The 18,097-nt window shown below is 39.7% G+C and overlaps 1 protein-coding gene and 1 pseudogene across 1 annotated transcript; both read left to right on the forward strand.

The window, feature by feature from the left end:
* The window catches only part of LOC125262604, a 66,259-nt pseudogene that overhangs the window by 23,121 nt on the left and 25,041 nt on the right, over positions 1–18,097 (forward strand).
* Positions 587–8,532, forward strand: LOC125263341. Its single transcript, XM_048182348.1, has 4 exons — positions 587–6,746; positions 6,956–7,252; positions 7,382–7,681; positions 7,915–8,532. The coding sequence occupies exons 1-4, from the start codon at positions 6,509–6,511 to the stop codon at positions 8,064–8,066; spliced, it is 987 nt and encodes a 328-aa protein (XP_048038305.1). The 5' UTR covers positions 587–6,508; the 3' UTR covers positions 8,067–8,532.

The raw sequence follows: 18,097 nt of genomic DNA on the forward strand, positions 1-18,097 counted from the left end.
AAAGTAAATCAATAACTGTTCAGCTGATCTTAAATGATTATGTGGTTTGATTGTATTATTAATATTTATTAAATAATTATTTGCGTAAATACACTTCATTAAATATAATTATTATTATTATGAAGACTGGCAGCAGAAATGACTCTGTTATTGTGACTCACCGTAGACAGTAACACTGAATCTGTATGTGGACGTCACTGGTGTCAAAAGTATTCACATTCATTACTCAAGTAGAAGTATAGATAATAGGGTTTAAATATACTTCTGTAGACGTTGAAGTATCAACTCAAGCTTTTTACTCAAGTAAGAGTATAAAAGTACTGGTTTCAAAACTACTTAAAGTATAAAAGTAAAAGTAATGTAGGGGAAAAAATGCCATTAAGGACAAAAGCTTAGGCTGCGCCACAGGGGCCTATTGTGTACTCCACCTCCTCAAAAAACATTTTTCTAAAGGCCATAATGACTATAATGTTATATTAAAATGTTAATGGTGAAACATTTGGGATGCACTAGGCTACCCGTTTCAGCCGCATATATGCCCATTGAAAATGAACGCATTTTAGTACAATGCAAATACATTAAAGCAGTGGTTCTCAACTCCAGTCCTCGGGACCCACTGCTCTGCACATTTTGTATGTCTCTCTTATCTGACACACTTAGTTCAGTTCATGCAGTCTCTCCTAACGAGCTGATGATCTAAATCAGGTGCGTTAAATAAGGGATACATACAAAATGTGCAGTGGGTCCCGAGGACTGGAGTTGAGAAACACTGCATTAAAGCACCATATATGTGTACTACTGAGCATTAACATGTGTTTTGTGGAGCGGAAGATATGATGACTAGTTGCCTATAAGTATTGTAATGATGCAAAAAGTCAAACTTCAGAGACATGTCATCAATGACCTTTATTGGAATGTAAATGTACATCCAAGCTTAACTGCAGGAATCTGTGAGGGCAACGGACAAGAAAAATATGGGTAGTTTTGGTGTACCCAGGGCAGGCTTAGTAACAATCAGGGCTTGACATTAACACCCGCCAACCCGCCAAATGCAGCTAGATTTCAGCTGTTTCAGTTCACACTGCACCAACAAACTCCAACAAACTCATCTGTTGGAGTTTGTTGGATAGGTGTGATACTCTTGTTGGCGTTGGTCAGAGTCTGTTTTTACTAAACTGAACATGTTTAATTTGCGTTTGTTTGGTCATCTGAGCATCCAACAAACGGCAACAAACTGACGTAATCTGACCTGGCCAGGAACCGTTGCCATGACGATGAGGCAAGTCCTCTGCAAAGACAGCTGCAAAGATCGCACCCGCGCCTCATGCAGACACACAACAAAGCAGTGGAAACGTGACATTGCAGCTTGTTCATTATAAAATATAAAATACAGAAAAAAAAAAAAAAAACATATAAATGGTACAATTGTCCGTAGTGCAATCCGTGCCATTCAGCAAGAGCACTGCTCCACTTCACCGAAAGAGAGGTATAACACCATGAGAGCAACGCAGGTTTACCTTCAGTTTCATTTTAAATTAACTCGTTAACTCGTTGGCTTGTTTAGCTACATACTTGTATATGACTATGGGTCACATAAATAAAAAGGGTCGCACTAAAAAAAAAAAAGTTTAAAAACCGGTGTATACGCTAATTTATTCAAACGCCTCTCTACCGAGCTACCTAGCTTAATTTGCAGAGGATGAAGAGAAAGCACCCGTTTGATAGCCTAAATGAACCAGTAGTGGAGAAATAATAACTTTTAAGAATTAATCTTTTTTGAGTAACGACCCCCAACACTGTCGTCCTTGCTGGAGTGTGATGTGATTTGTGACGTGCAGGTACGATGGATCACGTACAAACCAATAGGGTGTCAGAATGGTATATGTTTATACTTCTCATCCAACCACAATCAAATTCACTCTATCCAAGTGGCGCAATTTATCTGGATTTTTTTTTTTTCTCAAGCCGGTATGAAAAGAAGCCGAAATTAAATAGGAGTAACGAGGCTATTTTTAAAATGTAAGAAGTAGAAAGTACAGATAATTGAGTGAAAATGTAAGGAGTAGAAGTAAAAAGTCGGCTGAAAAATAATTATTGAGCTTGCGGGAGAAGAAGGCGCTTGGATGAATGCGGCTTTTATTCCCCTGCTGCTGTGAGAGGACCGCTCCTACTCCTGTGGTGGAGGCGTCAACCTCCACAATGAAGGGCTTGTCCGGATCTGGATGGACCAGGAGAGGAGCGGTGGCGAAGGCTTCTTTGAGGGTGTTGAAGGCTGCTTCAGCTGTTGTAGTCCAGGACAGAGACTTGGGCTTGGTTGGATTGGAGATGGAACTGTAATTCTGGATAAACCGTCTGTAGAAGTTGGCGAAGCCAAGGAAACATTGAAGTTCCTTTACAGTGGTGGGAGTTGGCCAGTTCTTGATGGCGGCCACCTTCCCCTCTTCCATCCGGTTGCCACTGCTGTCGATGTTGTAGCCAAGGAACTGCACTGAGGGTTGATGGAAGGAGCATTTTTTGGCTTTGAGGAACATCTGGAATTCCCTCAGGCGTTTCAAGACCTCCGCAATGTGGTGGTGATGTTCGGCCATGCTCCGGGAGTATATTAAGATGTCATCAATGTAGACCAAGATGAACTTGTGAAGAAACTCCCGGAGCACCTCATGTATGAAGTCCTGGAATACGGAGGGGGCATTGACCAATCCATAGGGCACGACAAGGTATTCGTAGTGTCCTGTGGGCATGACAAAGGCGGTCTTCCACTCATCCCCCTCACATATCCGGATGAGGTTATACGCCCTGCGGAGGTCCAACTTGCTGAACACAGTGGCACCACGGAGATGTTCAAGAGCCGCTGGGACGAGAGGAAGGGGGTACCGGAACTTGACGGTGATGCTGTTGAAAGCTCGATAGTCTATACAAGGCCTCAAGCCCAAGAAGAAGCTGGAAGCAGCAGGGGAAGTTGATGGATGGATGTAGCCTTGAGCCAGGGCCTCCTCGATGTACTCCTTCATGGCCTTCTCCTCCGGGATGGACAGGGGATAGATTTTTCCCCTGGGCACTGACTCACCCAGAAGCAGATCGATGGCGCAGTCCCATGGCCGCTGTGGAGGCAGCTTTGAAGCTCTCTTGGGGCAGAAAATGTCACTGAAGGGGGCGTAACAGGATGGTATTTCCACAGAAGGTTTCTCTAGTGGACTCTCAATGGATGTTGCACAGACAGGGAGATGAATGGAGTTTGGAGAACATGGAACAGGAAATTCAGAGAAACAGTCTTTAAAACAGGTGTCGCCCCACTTCAGGACTTCGCCGGTCTTCCAGGAGAGGATGGGATTGTGCTGCTCCAACCACGGACGCCCTAAAATCTGGGCGTCCTGTGGGCGTGACGAAGGCGGTCTTCCACTCGTCCCCCTCACGTAACAAAATCTGGATCCTTCCAGAACCAGCAACAAAATCTTCTCCACATGAAGTACACCGATTTAAAGTAGTAGGGGGCCGACACTTCTACTAACTTGCCGTCTGCTTACAGGTTTTCCAGTTATCGAGTGGATCTGGTAGGTAGCAGGCATAGCTGTGGTCTTGAGGTTGAGCTGACGGCAGAGGGCGCTGGAGATGAAGTTGCCTGCTGACCCAGAATATAGGAGTGCGCTAACTGGAATGGAAACATCAGCAGCAGTAAGCTTCACAATCTTATTTATAGAAGGTGAAGATGGCACTCATTATGGGATGAGGAGGACGAATGGGGCATGCGGAGATTACATGCCCAGGAGCACCACAATATAAGTGCAGATTCCTTCTCTGCCATTCAGTGGGAGTAAGACGAGTTGTTTCCACTTGCATGGGTTCGTGGGCTGGTTCTGGAGGGCTGACGGATTCTGGTCGGCAGAGGACGGTGTTGTGCTGTGGCTGGCCCTGGTGCTCTTCGAGACACGACTGCATACGAGTGGCGAAGCGGATGGAGAACTGGATAAACCGTTCAAAGCCGATGGTATCCTCGTATGCAGCGAGATACAACTGCACTTGAGGATCCAATCCTTGTCGATATGTTGTTAGAAGCACTTGTTCATTCCATCCGCTCTTGGCAGCGAGAGTTCTGAATTGAAGAGCCTATTCATTAACAGACATTTTTCCTTGCTTCAAGGTTTAAAGTTTCTCACCAATAGATGAATTCCAGGCTGGTCTTCCAAACACTTCTTTAAAGTGATCGACGGAACTGTAGTAGGACCGGATATCTGGATGATTCTGGGACCAGATGGAATCGGCCCAATGAAGTGCTTTGCCGCTCAGCTGCGAGATAATGAACGCAACTTTGTATTGCTCGGTGGGAAATGTGCGGTTGCATCTCCAGGACCAGTGAGCATTGGAGGAGAAATCCGTTGCAATCCTCCGCCGAACCAGAGAAGGGCACCGGTTTGGCCATGGGACTGGCGTACAACAGCGGCGAAGGACTGATGGCGGTGTTTACGGAAGTGATTGCTGGTGGTGCTGGAGTGGGAGCTGGGTGCACGGTGAGTGTTCCGATGCAAAGCATCCACCAGGTCAGGATCAGGATGACTCATGCTTGTGTCGGTTGGTCTTGATCCGGTCTTCTGTTACAATACAGATGGCTCAGAGACAGAAGATCACAGTTCAGGTAATTTATTGACACAAGCAGAGGTAATCGTCGAACACAGGTGAGTAAGTGATGCAGTAATCAGAGTGATAGATGAATGAATATTGATATTGTCCTTTTGTGGTTTGCAGCGTGAATACCGGTGATGGTCGCTGGAGCAGTTGAGACACAGAAGACAGTTGAACCTCACACACACGATGGAGACACACGAGGTAACTGGAGATCGCTGGAGACAGGTAAGTAGCAATAGTAGTCCTTGAGGTAAGCATACAGGTATGCAACAAGTAGTCCTTGTTGCGAACGAGACTGGATGGTGAGTGACTATGTGTGAGTGTCTTTCATGTGTGGGTTGATTGGTGAGATGATTGCGTGCAGGTGTGAGTGATTAGTACTCAGGAGAGGGTGTGCGTTGTGATTGGTGGGTGCTGGCGTGTCTGTGACAGCATTATTGTTATTGTATACTGGAATGACCCAGTAGGCGTAACTCTTCTGAGAAGCTGTGATCTGATTGGTCCTCTCTGCTCTGGTGGGCGGGGCTGTTGTTGTTCTGGTTTATGACATCAGATCCAGAAGAGCTTCAGAGAAGACATACACTGAATTTATAAGAGGCAAGCGCCACTTAAACAGAAAAGAAAAAACAAAACCATACAAATTCTCAAAACAATAACAACACAAACCCTTGAACAAACATAATACATTTAACTAAATTTAGAGCCATGGATAAACTTTAGCTAATGCAAAAATAACTCTGTTAAATCAAAATCACATTGATCAGAACGTCACATTTTTCTATGTCCCTCTAATATGTAAAAGTTGGTACATTTTCACCTTTAGAATTCCCATAAAAACTTTCCCATTTGAACCTTCACTAGGCTGGTCTGTTCCTGCAACACACCAGGTACCAATCATTTCAAGTCATTTTAATCAAAAATTGAACTTTAACAGTTTTAACTGTTTTAACATTACAGATTAGATGGTTTTTAACTGACTGGTTTTAATGTTTTAACATTAAGTCAAATAAGCCTGTGACTCAGTACAGATATTAAAGTTCACCAATATAGAAAAGTATTTTCATTTATTAATCAATGCAAAGATGAAACATAAGAATCATGTGTGGCATAAATCCTGGCCCTCACAAACACCATCGAACAGGATCTACAGTAAGTTGCAGCCTGGATCTTGAAGTGACACTGAGTGTGAAATAATCAGCAGAAAACAAGCAAACACTGACGGTCACATCAGCAGTGTCAAACTGCAAAGGTGGAGTTTCACAACTCTAAAAACCCTCTCTCACATCAGTGCGTCTGTCATTTATTACTGATCCAGTTTTGAAGAGTTTGTCTTTTCATATTGTGGACTGAAACTGATGAAGAAAATGTTTCTGAAATTAGTTTTTCTCTGTTTGTGTTTGTGGCGTCTGGATGGTGAGTTTAAATGTGTTTTTATGACTTCAGCTGTTTCTGTTCTGGTATGTGATAAATTACTGATTATAAAATTAGTCAGAGGAGATTAAAATTAACTTTTTCTCATATAGAAATAATTAAACTGATTTTACTGTCATCAAATTTGAATTGAGTCTATATTCAGTTGTTCAGGATAGATTCAATAAATAAACAAATATGAAGCTCAGATAATCAACAGCATTAGTAAAGTGTCTTTATATAGTTATTGTTCCACATATAAATCTATTTTTCATTCATCATCATTTGTTTTTGTGCTTCTGCAGAATATTAACTTATTAACATTTAATGAACTAAAGTATTTTAGTGAAGCTTCATCAAACCAACAAGAATGATTTTAAAGCTTTAATCTTTGAAAAACTGTTCTTCAGGAGTGTTTGGTTATAACGTGATTGTGGATAAAGGAGATTCAGTCACTCTAAACTCTGATCGTACTGAAATGAAGGATGATGATGTGATTCAGTGGAGGTTTGAAAACACTTTAATAGCTGAAATCAATGTAACGGCCGACAGATTCACTGTATATGATGATGTTCTTGATGGGAGATTCAGAGACAGACTGAAGCTGGACAATCAAACTGGATCTCTGACCATCACAAACACCAGAACTGAACATGAAGGACGTTATGAACTAGAGATCAACAGTGTGAGAAATAGTTTCAATCTCATTGTCTTTGGTGAGATAAATATTCCAATATTCTTTTCACCTGTTTTACGTTTTAATCATGAAGATACAATTATTAATCCAAACTCCATTTTGCTTCAGTTTAATGATGATATTCATTTACAATTTAAACATCAAACTATTTACTTCTGTAAATTACTGTCATAATCTGTGTTGAACCCTGTTTCTGTTTGTTGTCCATGTGTGTTTTTTATGATACAGCTGTAATATCAGTGAATAAAGGAGATTCAGTCACTCTAAACTCTGATCTTACTGAGATGACGGATGATGATCAGATTTACTGGATGTTTGGAAATGGAAATCATTTCGCTTCAATAGCTGATATCAATAAACAGTACGACATATTCAGTGTACATAATGATTATAGATTCAGAAACAGACTGAAGTTGGACAATCAAACTGGATCTCTGACCATCACAAACATCAGAACTAAAAATGCTGGAGTTTATGAACTACAGATCAACAGAGTGACCGAGAGGTTTATTCTCACTATCTTTGGTGAGTTCAAAAATGATATTATTTTAAAACTTAAATGTTAAAATATTTAGTTTAGTAAAACATTATTTAACAGCATTAATGTGACAAACCCTGTTTCTGTTTGTTCTTCATGTGTGTTTGATGATTCAGATGAAGTGAAGGAAGTGTCAGTGAAGGAGGGAGATTCAGTCACTCTAAACTCTGATCTTATAGATCGTGAGAATTTGTGGAGGTTTAAAAACACTTTAATAGCTCTCACCAGTAAACGGTTCAACAGCTTCACTGTATATGATGATGTTCTTGATGGGAGATTCAGAGACAGACTGAAGCTGGACAATCAAACTGGATCTCTGACCATCACAAACATCACAACTGAACATGATGGAGATTATGAACTAGTGATGTATTCATCAGAATTCTCATCTGAAACATTCAGAGTTTCTGTCTATAGTGAGTAGAGATCATTTATCTTGTTCATCAAATATTCTTATTTACTGTTTACATATTGAATTACTGAATCATTTACTTTGAGATGACAAAACGTATAAACACACACTTAACAAACTAAACCAAAAATAAGTTCATATTTCTTTCTTTTTAATTCAGAAATATTAGTTGATGTCAGCGCTGATATTAGTGTTTATTGACTGATCTGATCTCAGTTTGATGTTTTTATTCCTCAGACTCTGTCCACTGTTGTGGTCCTACTGAAGCTGTGATCCGATTGGTCCTCTCTGCTCTGGTGGGCGTGGCTACTGTCATTATTCTGGTTTATGACATCAGATCCAGCAGAGCTGAACGAGATCAAGAACAGATTCACACATCAGGAAACTAAATGATGTAATTTCTCATAACTATTTCAATCATTCATTTATTTTATTGGCTTTATATTCATCTGCTGGTATCGATGTTCATTTATTGGCGGCTCATTTCCACCATTAATGCTCAAAATATCAAATGCAAATGTTTGTAAGGATAAATATACTGAAGATACCAAAGATTGCGTTGCTCATGCTAGATTAGTTAGTATAACATGCTTTATTTCAGGGTTATTATTGTTCAGTCAGAGCTGGTTAATGGTGTTCAGATCAGACGTCTCTAATAGTAATAATGAAGCTCCTCTACTGGCTGAACGCAAACACACTGAAATACAATATATATCTCTCTCTGTCTGCTTTTTTGTGTCAGATTTTTACAGTTCAATTGAATGGCTTTATTGTTTATATTTTCCTCAGATAAGAGACACAAATCTCTCTTTACTATATTTGTTATATATGTATTTGCTTGACTTTATCAATAAAGTTTTCTTACTCTGAGGTTCAAGAGTCTCTCTGTGTTTCATTATATTTATTAAAAACATTTATTAAAACATTATTTAATACATTTTTTGTAAATGATTATCAAGTTCATTCTTCTTATACTACTGGAAACATTTTTTTAGGGCTGGGAATTTAATGCGTTAATAAGATTAATTATGGAAAAAATAACACATTCAAATTTTTTACCCATTTAACACACTTGCCTTACCCCCGTGATTCACACAGTTGACTGATGATGAATATGACGCAGGGCAACAACTCACTGTGTGATAAAGCCTATAGAATGTAGTAAGAACGTCCATAAAATTCAAATATGAAAGGCGATTGATTTGAATCCTTTGAAGTGTACGACAACACCAGTAAGATCAGAAGGTTCACTGCTAAATTCAGACGTGCTTTCATGCTTTGACTACTGTTGATGCTGGTGCATCGTGTGTTATAGATCAACTGATGTGATAAATGACAAAACACATTCAAACATTTGACAATAGGCGCTTACCTAGCTAACAAGAGCGTTCCCTAAATATTCAGTGTTGGTTCTGGTAAAACATTTCCAGTGTTAGAGGAAGGTTTTTAAAAGGTATAATGTTCCTCAAACATTCTTTCAACTTAATTTTGATTTAAAGTGACTGTATTATTCTCTTTTTAAAAGATTAGTTCACTTTCAAAATTACAGTTTCAGTGCAGCTTCAAAGCATTCTACACAATCCCAGATGAGAAATAAGGGTCTTATCTAGAGAAACCATCACTCGTTTTCTAAAAAACAATTTAACTATAAACACTCGTCTTGAACTAGCTCTCTTCTTCTTCTTCTCTATTAGAATTTCAGCAGTGTAGATGCTGCTAAGCATATTACTGCCATCCACAGGTCAAAGTTTGAACTAAATTGTCATATACAATATGCTAGTGTAAGTATATAACAATTAGTTCAAACTTTGACCTGTGGAGGGCAGTAATGCACTTAGCAGCGTCTACACTGCTGAAATTCTAATAGAGAAGAAGAAGAAGAGAGCTAGTTCAAGACGAGTGTTTATAGTTAAAACGTATATAATTTTAAATTTTTATTTTAGAAAATGAGTGGTGGTTTCACTAGATAAGACCCTTATTCCTCGTCTGGTATCGTTTAAAGCCCTTTGAAGCTGCACTGAAACTGTAATTTTCTGCCAGTGAAGTCCACTATAAGGAGAATAATCCTGGAATGTTTTCATCAAAAACCTTAACTTCTTTTTGACTGAAGAAAGAATGACATGAACATCTTGGATGACATGGGGGTGAGTAAATTATCAGGAAAATTTTATTTGAAAGTGAACATATCCTTTAATGTTCCTAAGGGTCAGTGAAAGGTGGTGCTTAACCTTTTGAAAGTTAGTTTGTCCACTTCAGGAGATCAAATTAAATATTTTAAAATGGATTGCTTTGTTTATATTGTTTTGGGACTCTCCAGGTTTACATGCATGCAAGGTCAAAAAACATTTTCTCATAATATACATTTAATTTCACCTCAGTTCGTAAACGATTCGTTAGAAGCAGTTTGAAGAATCAGTCTCTCTAAACCCCTCCTTTCCGTGAGCCTACACTGCTCTGATTGGTCAGATGGCCCAATCCTTTGTGATTGGTCTACTGCGTGCATCGCGCGCCCATTGCCATAACTGAATGACAGCTATATCAATTCACAAGACATTGTATACAATATAGACAGAAAAGATCATCAATTTTACCGTATTAATTTGAGCCAGAGCGCGATGATGAAACGTCTGTAGTAGTCGATTAACCAGAAACTGATTCGCAATCACGACTGGAGCGTATGGTAAGTGTCACCTTAGTTTGCGTTATTTATAAGACAGGATAGCAGCGTCACTGTTATACTTCATGTAGGTGCACCTGTGAGAACTGTATCAGAATGCTAAGAGAAGCTGAAAACCTCAAACACAAGATAAACATTTAGGCCAGACTTTTTTTCATTAATTGACATTACAATGCAATCTTTATATCCTATTAAAATACAGATAGAGCTCCACTCTACTGTAATAATAAAACGCAGAGGGAAAAACCTGTTGTTTTACAGTTATGTAAGTGAACCGAGCCCACAGCTATGTTGTAAACTCCCACATTAGCTGAACGTGAATAGCTGATAATGCATTACACTTTGTAAACAAAAGTCCTGCTCCATCCTTGATCATTACTCCAATTAATAAGACAGATGAGCTGCATTAATCGACACATTTTTTAACTCCCCGAGGTTTGAGAAGCAGTCGTCAGTAAAATGATGGGAACACAACAAAAGACTGTACTGCTGTGTTATTGTTGAAAAAAATAATTTTCCCTGGCGTCTGCATGGCACACTCGATAAGCAATTTGTTAATGTTTCGTTGTGACGTCACTACAAAACAGCTTGGGATTCGTTTTACAAATGACTCGTTTAATTGAGTCAGGATGTTTTCATTCACTTAGTTCGGAGGTCGGCAACCCGCGGCTCTTTAGCGCCCCCCTAGTGGCTCCCTGGAGCTTTTTCAAAAATGTATAAAAATGGAAAAAGATGGAAGGGGGGATATATTTTTTGTTTTCATTTGGTTTCTGTAGGAGGACAAACAGGACACAAACATTCTTAATGTTTTCCAATGCTGTAAAAATGTGTATAATAAATATTAAATTTCAACATTTCTGTCAACGAAGATTTGCGTCATAGCCTGGGACACACGTTTCAGCGCGGCGCATTAAATCCATGCTGCGTCCCAATTCGCCTACGTATACTACGCCCTAAAAGTATGTACTCTTTCTGTGAACAAAAAGTACTTACTTTTGAGTGTGTAGCAAAAGAGTAGGCAAGCTTTGGGACATACTATCACGTCATACAATCGCGTCTTTTCTCTCTGTCGCATCCTGTCACCGTTAACTGACCTGTCAATCATCTTACATCCTCCACATTTCATTTAGCTAATTTCCTACCGTATCGGAGTGAAATGCAGCATGTTGATATGCAGTCGCGAGTCTTTCATGTGGAGAACTCTCCTCATATTAATGCATAATGATGCATTTAAAAGTTAATGGCCATTCGGATATTTATAAAAGTCCACATTGGTTTTGCAGATGAAAAATAACACAGATAACATTAAATAAATATTTTCTATCAGGTTGAACTGATTATTAGTCACTCAAACCTCTCAGTGTCGATCGCACATATCCGCCATGTTTTGTAGTTTTTTAACACTTTTTACTCGTGTTTGTAGTTCTGAACTGAATCCGCGTCCAACGCGCAATGGGTTGTGGGCAATATTAGCCTTTTATAGTGTGCACGGATCCACACTTCGAAAATCTACCGGAAATAGTAGATCATCCGGGGACTTTTGGCATACTCTTTTCAACATACTATGCTTTGGGACACACTTATTTTAATCTCACATACTATTTAGGATGGATAGTATGAACATTGGGACGCAGGGCCAGTCACGCACCAGTATGCATCGACGCCACTTTCCCGCCGAAAGCGCGCTCCCTCAGCTGGACTGAGTGGCAAAAGAACCTGTTGCATGACTGGATTTAATGGGGGAAACTGCGAAAAAGCGAGTAAAAACAAACGAATTACACTAAAGGTTGGACTCGAAAGTGTTTCTTACAACTTGTCAAATAAACCTAATCCATAGACATGCAGCCAGGAGGATATTGACATGTAGCCAGGAGTCGTGTTTCCTGACATTTATATGTGCCTGATTTGACGCCAGGGAAATAAAGCAAATCTGCCTGTGAATATTTTATATAACTACAAGGTTTAAATCCGCGTAATCACTTATATCAGTGTTACATATATCGTCATATTGTCCAGCCCTAAAACATATATAGTTTTATAGTATAGTTTTTGTCAATGTTTATTTTAAAACACACAATTATGCAGAATATAAGATGGTAGATATTTAATTGATGATTTGTCAACATAATATATAACAATACAATATATATGGAATGATTTTACCTCAAAATCCAACAATTTGACAAAATGATACCTGCAAATCCATGTTTCTCTGCTGGAGTCCAGCTGTTTCTGTGAATTGCACCGATCCATTTGCTTCTTGTTTTTGCAGCTTTCAGCAGTTTTTAAATATATACCTCAGGAATACCTAATTATGTATTTGTAGCCTACTTAGTCATTTTGATAGTAGGCTAATATAGCTAATATACACTTACATCCTGTGTTGCCTTCATATAAGGCTTATATAAGGCTTTTAATTTTTTGCGGCTCCAGACAGATTTGTTTTTTGTTTTTTTGGTCCAATATGGCTCTTTGAACATTTTGGGTTGCCGACCCCTGACTTAGAGCAAAAATCCATGAGCACTTTAAACTCAAGCAGCTTTACAGTATTGAACATGAAAAACAGTTTCATCTTTTGTTTCATCGTTTCATCAACGTTCATGTTTTGACTCATGGATGTCTGACCTTGAAGGACTGAACAGGAGAAATGAATCTGAAAAGATTTCCATGAAAAAGAAGGCGGAGCCTTAACACACACCTACCTATTACGTAATCGCCATAGACCAATGGTAGTGCAAAGTTGTTTACCAGCTGTAGCAAACTTTTCTGGAAAGTTCACTTTGGAAAGCTGTTTACAACTGATGTGACGTCATTTCAAAAACAAAATTAGGCCAAAACGAACTTCATTTGGAGTTTATTTTGGCTTGATTTTATTTTCGAAATGATGTCACATCAGTTTGTTCTTCGATTGAGCTCGAAGTATATCGGGGCCTTTACAGGAGAGAGCAGAGCGAAACGCTCACAGGATCTCGTGACAAGATGAAACTGTTGCATTAAGATGTTTTAACACGCTATTGGCCAGTTTATTTCTGTTGAAAATTATGTCATTGACTTACAGGAAGTTGATGCCTACTGTAGCTCAAAGTAGCATTGTTGAGTGTGAATTAATCAGCCAAAAAAAGAGATAGATGGTCACATCATGCATAAACATTTAAAGATGCGTGGTTGTTTTAGCTGATGATAGTTTCACTTGTCTTTATTATAGAGCAGCCTCACCTCAGCGCATCTGTCATTTATCACTGAAGCAGTTTTGAAGAGTTTGTCTTTTCATATTTGTGGACTGAAACTGTTGAAGATGTTTCACCTTGTTTTCTTCTGTTTGTGGCATATTGTTGATGAGTTTTAAATGTGTTTTTAAGATTTCAGTTCTTTCTGCATCAGATTCACTGTTTGTTTTTCTAAATGTTGGTTCTATAAAAACACTGAAGCTCAAACAGCAGCTGCGTTAGTTTCAGTCTGACGTGATTCTCATCTGAAGGAAAATAGTTTTCTGTGTTTGACATTGCGTGGACCTCAAATCTGTAATCATTTTTATTTATGCATGTTTTAATTTTTTTCTCTTGTGCTTGGGGAACTATATTATTGTATGTGAGTATTTGAATATTGTTATTATCAATGTCTTTGTTCGTTTTACCTGTCTGGAGATTACAGATATAAACGAGCAATGCTGCTTTAATCGTGTCACAACAGAAGAGGAGACAGCAGATTCACAGATACAGCTTCTTTATTGTAGCTTGTAAAGACAAGAAATGAATCAGGTGAGCAAACTGTAGCAGAGAAAGTCACTGAGTCACCACTTAGCTGGTTATTGAAAGTCTCTTTGAAAATGAAAATTGTCAATACAAGGAAGACGAGGATGATCAAGATCAGTAAGTATCCACAAGGCACAGTAGTGAGTGACGAGACCAGAAAAAGCATGTGTGAAGACTGGTGAGTATATAACAGAGTTTGGGTGAGTTGGAACGAGTGTGTAGAGCTGAAGGATCTGGTGCTGATGTCGGGCTGAGTCTGTGACTCCCCCATCTCTTCCAGTCAGTGATATAGTTCGAGACAACCCCGTCATGGGGAGTACAAAATGTCTCGGACAGTGTAGATGAGCCCCTCGTCTGATTCAACTGGAGGAGGTACATCAGCTGTGCCAGACTGTGGGAGAAGAGACAAGGTGGGTGTAAGTGTAAGACAAGTTCATCTGGTAAGTGACTTGTTTATTTGTCTCTGAATGGTGAATGGAGATGTAGTGGGGAAAGGGCAGTCGGAGGCGGATGTCCCTGATGGAAAGCAAGACCCTCTGACCAGGGTCGTCAATGGGAGTTGCAGATCTTCTGGCATCAGCCTGGCTCTTGTGCCTCAATACTGCCCTCTGCAGATGGATGTGAGCTGAGTCCTAGATCCTCTCAATCTCCTGGAACCAGTCGTTCACAGCTGGAGCTTCCAATGGCTCAACTGATTAGGGAAGCAGGGGCGGTTGGAAACAGTGTATGTATTGAAAAGGTGTTAATCCTGTAGAGTAGAATTCTGAGCATACTCATCCCAGGGAAGATAGCAGTTCATGTGACCGCAGATATTGTCCAATCTCTTGGATTATTCTGTTTGCTCTTTGGACTGTGGATGATAGCCTGACGATAGGCGCATGGAAACTCCCAGTAATTGAAAGACCTCCATACTCAGCATATAAACTGGGGTCCTCGGCCTGAGACAATGTCCTCTGGTTGGCCATAATTGCGAAACTGTGAAAGTTGAATCAAGCGAGGAAGAGGGCCCAACGAGCTTGATGGGTAATGAGTTGGGGAGCTTCTTGAAGAAACCTCAATGAGATTGCGATGGTCTGTTATTAACTTGAAAGGCTGTCTTTCTCCCTCCAGCCAGTGTCTCCATTCTTTCAAAGCCAGCTTAATAGCCAGGAGTTCATGATTTCCAATATCGTAATTCCACTCCGTCTGGGACAGATTCTTGGAAAAGAAAGCACATGGATGGAGTCTCGGGGGCTCCCCTGCCGCTGTAACAGTACCTCTCCTACTCCGTTGGAGGAAACGTCTACTATGGGAGGTCAGGGTTCAGATGAACAAGAATAGGAGCAGTACAGACGGCATCTTTCAGCTGGTGGAAAGCTTTGTCAGCAGATGGATCCCAGCACAGAGACATGGGCTTGTGACGGAGCAGGGAGGTTAATGGTTTTAGCTATTTTATTGAAGTTGGCAATGAATCTAAGTATATATAAGTTGGCAAATCCTAGGAAGTGTTGGAGCTCCTCAATCGATGAAGGCTGAGGCCAATCTTTGACTGCTTCGACATTCTTCTGGTCCATCTTGATACCAAACTCATCAATGATGTAGCCTAGAAGGTGAATAGAGGGAAGCTGGAACTCACACTTCTCCGACTATAGATACAGCTGATGTTCTCTGAGCTTCAGCAGGGCCTCAAGCCTCCGTCCATCTTTGCGATGAAGAAAACCTGGAAGCTGCAGGGGATGAAGATGGATGAATTAATGCTTGATTGAGAGCCTCCTTGATGCACTCCTCCATGGCCTTCTGTGCTGGGAGAGATAACAGGTATATTTTACCATTGGGCAAGGTGACTCCAGGCAGCAGCTCGATGGTACAGTCTCATGGCTGGTCAGGTGGTAATCTGGTAGCCAGTTGTTTGCTGAACACATCCTGGAACACCCAGAACTCACAAGGAATCTCCACTTTGGCTGTTAGAGTGGGCTTTCGATGGTGGTAGCGTTAAGAGAAATTTGAGGATAATTCTTTCCTGGTTTGTGGGGAAGTACACAGCAAAATCCCCAGTGTTAAATGAACACCCAAAGTGTACATATGACTCCATCTTGCCGGGTGTTAAAAAGTAACACTGAAGCAGTGTTAAAGTTAATGAGATAATTGATTGATGATTGAGTGATGATTGACAATTAGTGGAGACACCTGATGATAATAAGCAGAATCATTGAAGGAAAGAGAGAAAATTGGTGTTAATTAATGTTTTATGAATGTTTCATTTCAAGTCACCATGAAAGAGGTCAGCGTTTGCTTTAGTTGGGCTCTTGACTCTTTACCTTTTATTATTAATTTTTCTCTGGCTGCTCCAACTTTGTGTTTGTAAAGTACATTTGTTAGGGTCAGAGAAAGTATGATACAGTCACAATATAATTTGATGATTTTTTTTGTTGTTTAGAGTCTAAATCTCTGACTGTGTGCTTGATGTGTAGCTTTAGTGTTAATGATTGTAGTCCTGTGAATTTACAGCTTGAGATCCAACAACAGCATGACTTTTTTTTTTTTTTTTTTTTTAAGAACAATAGATTATGAACTGAAGTATCAGTGTTTAAACACACACAGACATCAAGAATCAGCATCTGATTCTCAAGAACGGTGACGATAAATAAATACAAAATACTGACAAACAGATCAACTCTGAACATCACAAAACAAGCTACTGTCACAACAAAACAACAGAAAAATAAAGCAAACATGAACAATCTACGAAAATTACAGGACAATTCAGCTGCATAATTTATTCATGCAGCAATGCATGATGGGAGCCATGGATGAGTTTTGATTGGTGGCTCCCATCATGCACTGCAACATGAAGCACTTTGTTTGATTGTCACCATTGTTGAGGGTCATATGCTGATTCTTGATGTCTGTGTGTGTTTCAAAAAAAACCTTCAGCTTTTAACCCTTATAAAAGCTCTGCTTGATCTCAAGCAGTAACAGATTTACTATAAAGAAATAATATAACCTCTATATCAGCAGTAAATAATGGATGTTACCAATGAATCTGTCCATTTCACCATGAGAAAACACAACCATTATAACTGTGCTACCCAAAGCATTGTAAACCTAAATTGATCAACTTTGGCTCACAGCACTTTTGGGAAACACAGCTCAGATCAGAGTTTCTCTGACCATAACAAATATGCTCTACAAACACAAAGTCGGAGCAGCCAGAGATAAATTAATGTTAATAAATAGAGTCAAGAGCCCAACTAAAGGAAATGCTTTTCACCATCATGGTGACTTCAAACTAAACTTTCATTAAAACATTAACATCTAAACATCTGTTAATTCTCAGTAAGAACTTTTGTTGATGTATGACAGAAATCAAATCAAACTGGTTAATAATAAGTGTAATAATGTTTAATGGCTGAAGTCATCTCTGTCTCTCTCTTTTTCTCTTGTTGTTTCTTCAGTGATTCTGCTTATTATCATCAGGTGTCTCCACTAATTGTCAATCTTCACTCAATCATCAATCAATTATCTCATTAACTTTAACACTGCTTCAGTGTTACTTTTTAACACCCGGCAAGATGGACTCATATGTACACTTTGGGTGTTCATTTAACACTGGGGATATTGCTGTGTAGAGACAGTTCTGGAAACAGTGTTCGCTTCATGACAGGATATCACCATTCGACCAGAAGATGTGTGGTGAGTGAGTTTGTATCCACAGACATCCCAGGATGATATCTGCAGTGGATCTCTCCAGTACTAGAAAAGAGATTTCCTTTTCATGGGGACAGCCAACATGGAGTGTAAGTGTAGGGGTGCAGTACGTCAACATTCCTCATCCCAGTGGTTTTCCCAGAATGGAGAGCCTCTTCAAGATCAGTATCCACAAGGCAGGCAAGCCTTCAGGTAAGTCCCTATACACGGTAGTGAGTGACGAGACCAGACAGAGTTTTTAAAGATCATGAACAGGTTGAATCTGTGACAATCTGTGTTTTCATTTTGTATTTTATACTGATGT

The sequence above is a fragment of the Megalobrama amblycephala genome, linkage group LG2 (assembly GCF_018812025.1).
Source record: "Megalobrama amblycephala isolate DHTTF-2021 linkage group LG2, ASM1881202v1, whole genome shotgun sequence".
Classification (NCBI taxonomy): Eukaryota; Metazoa; Chordata; class Actinopteri; order Cypriniformes; family Xenocyprididae; genus Megalobrama; species Megalobrama amblycephala.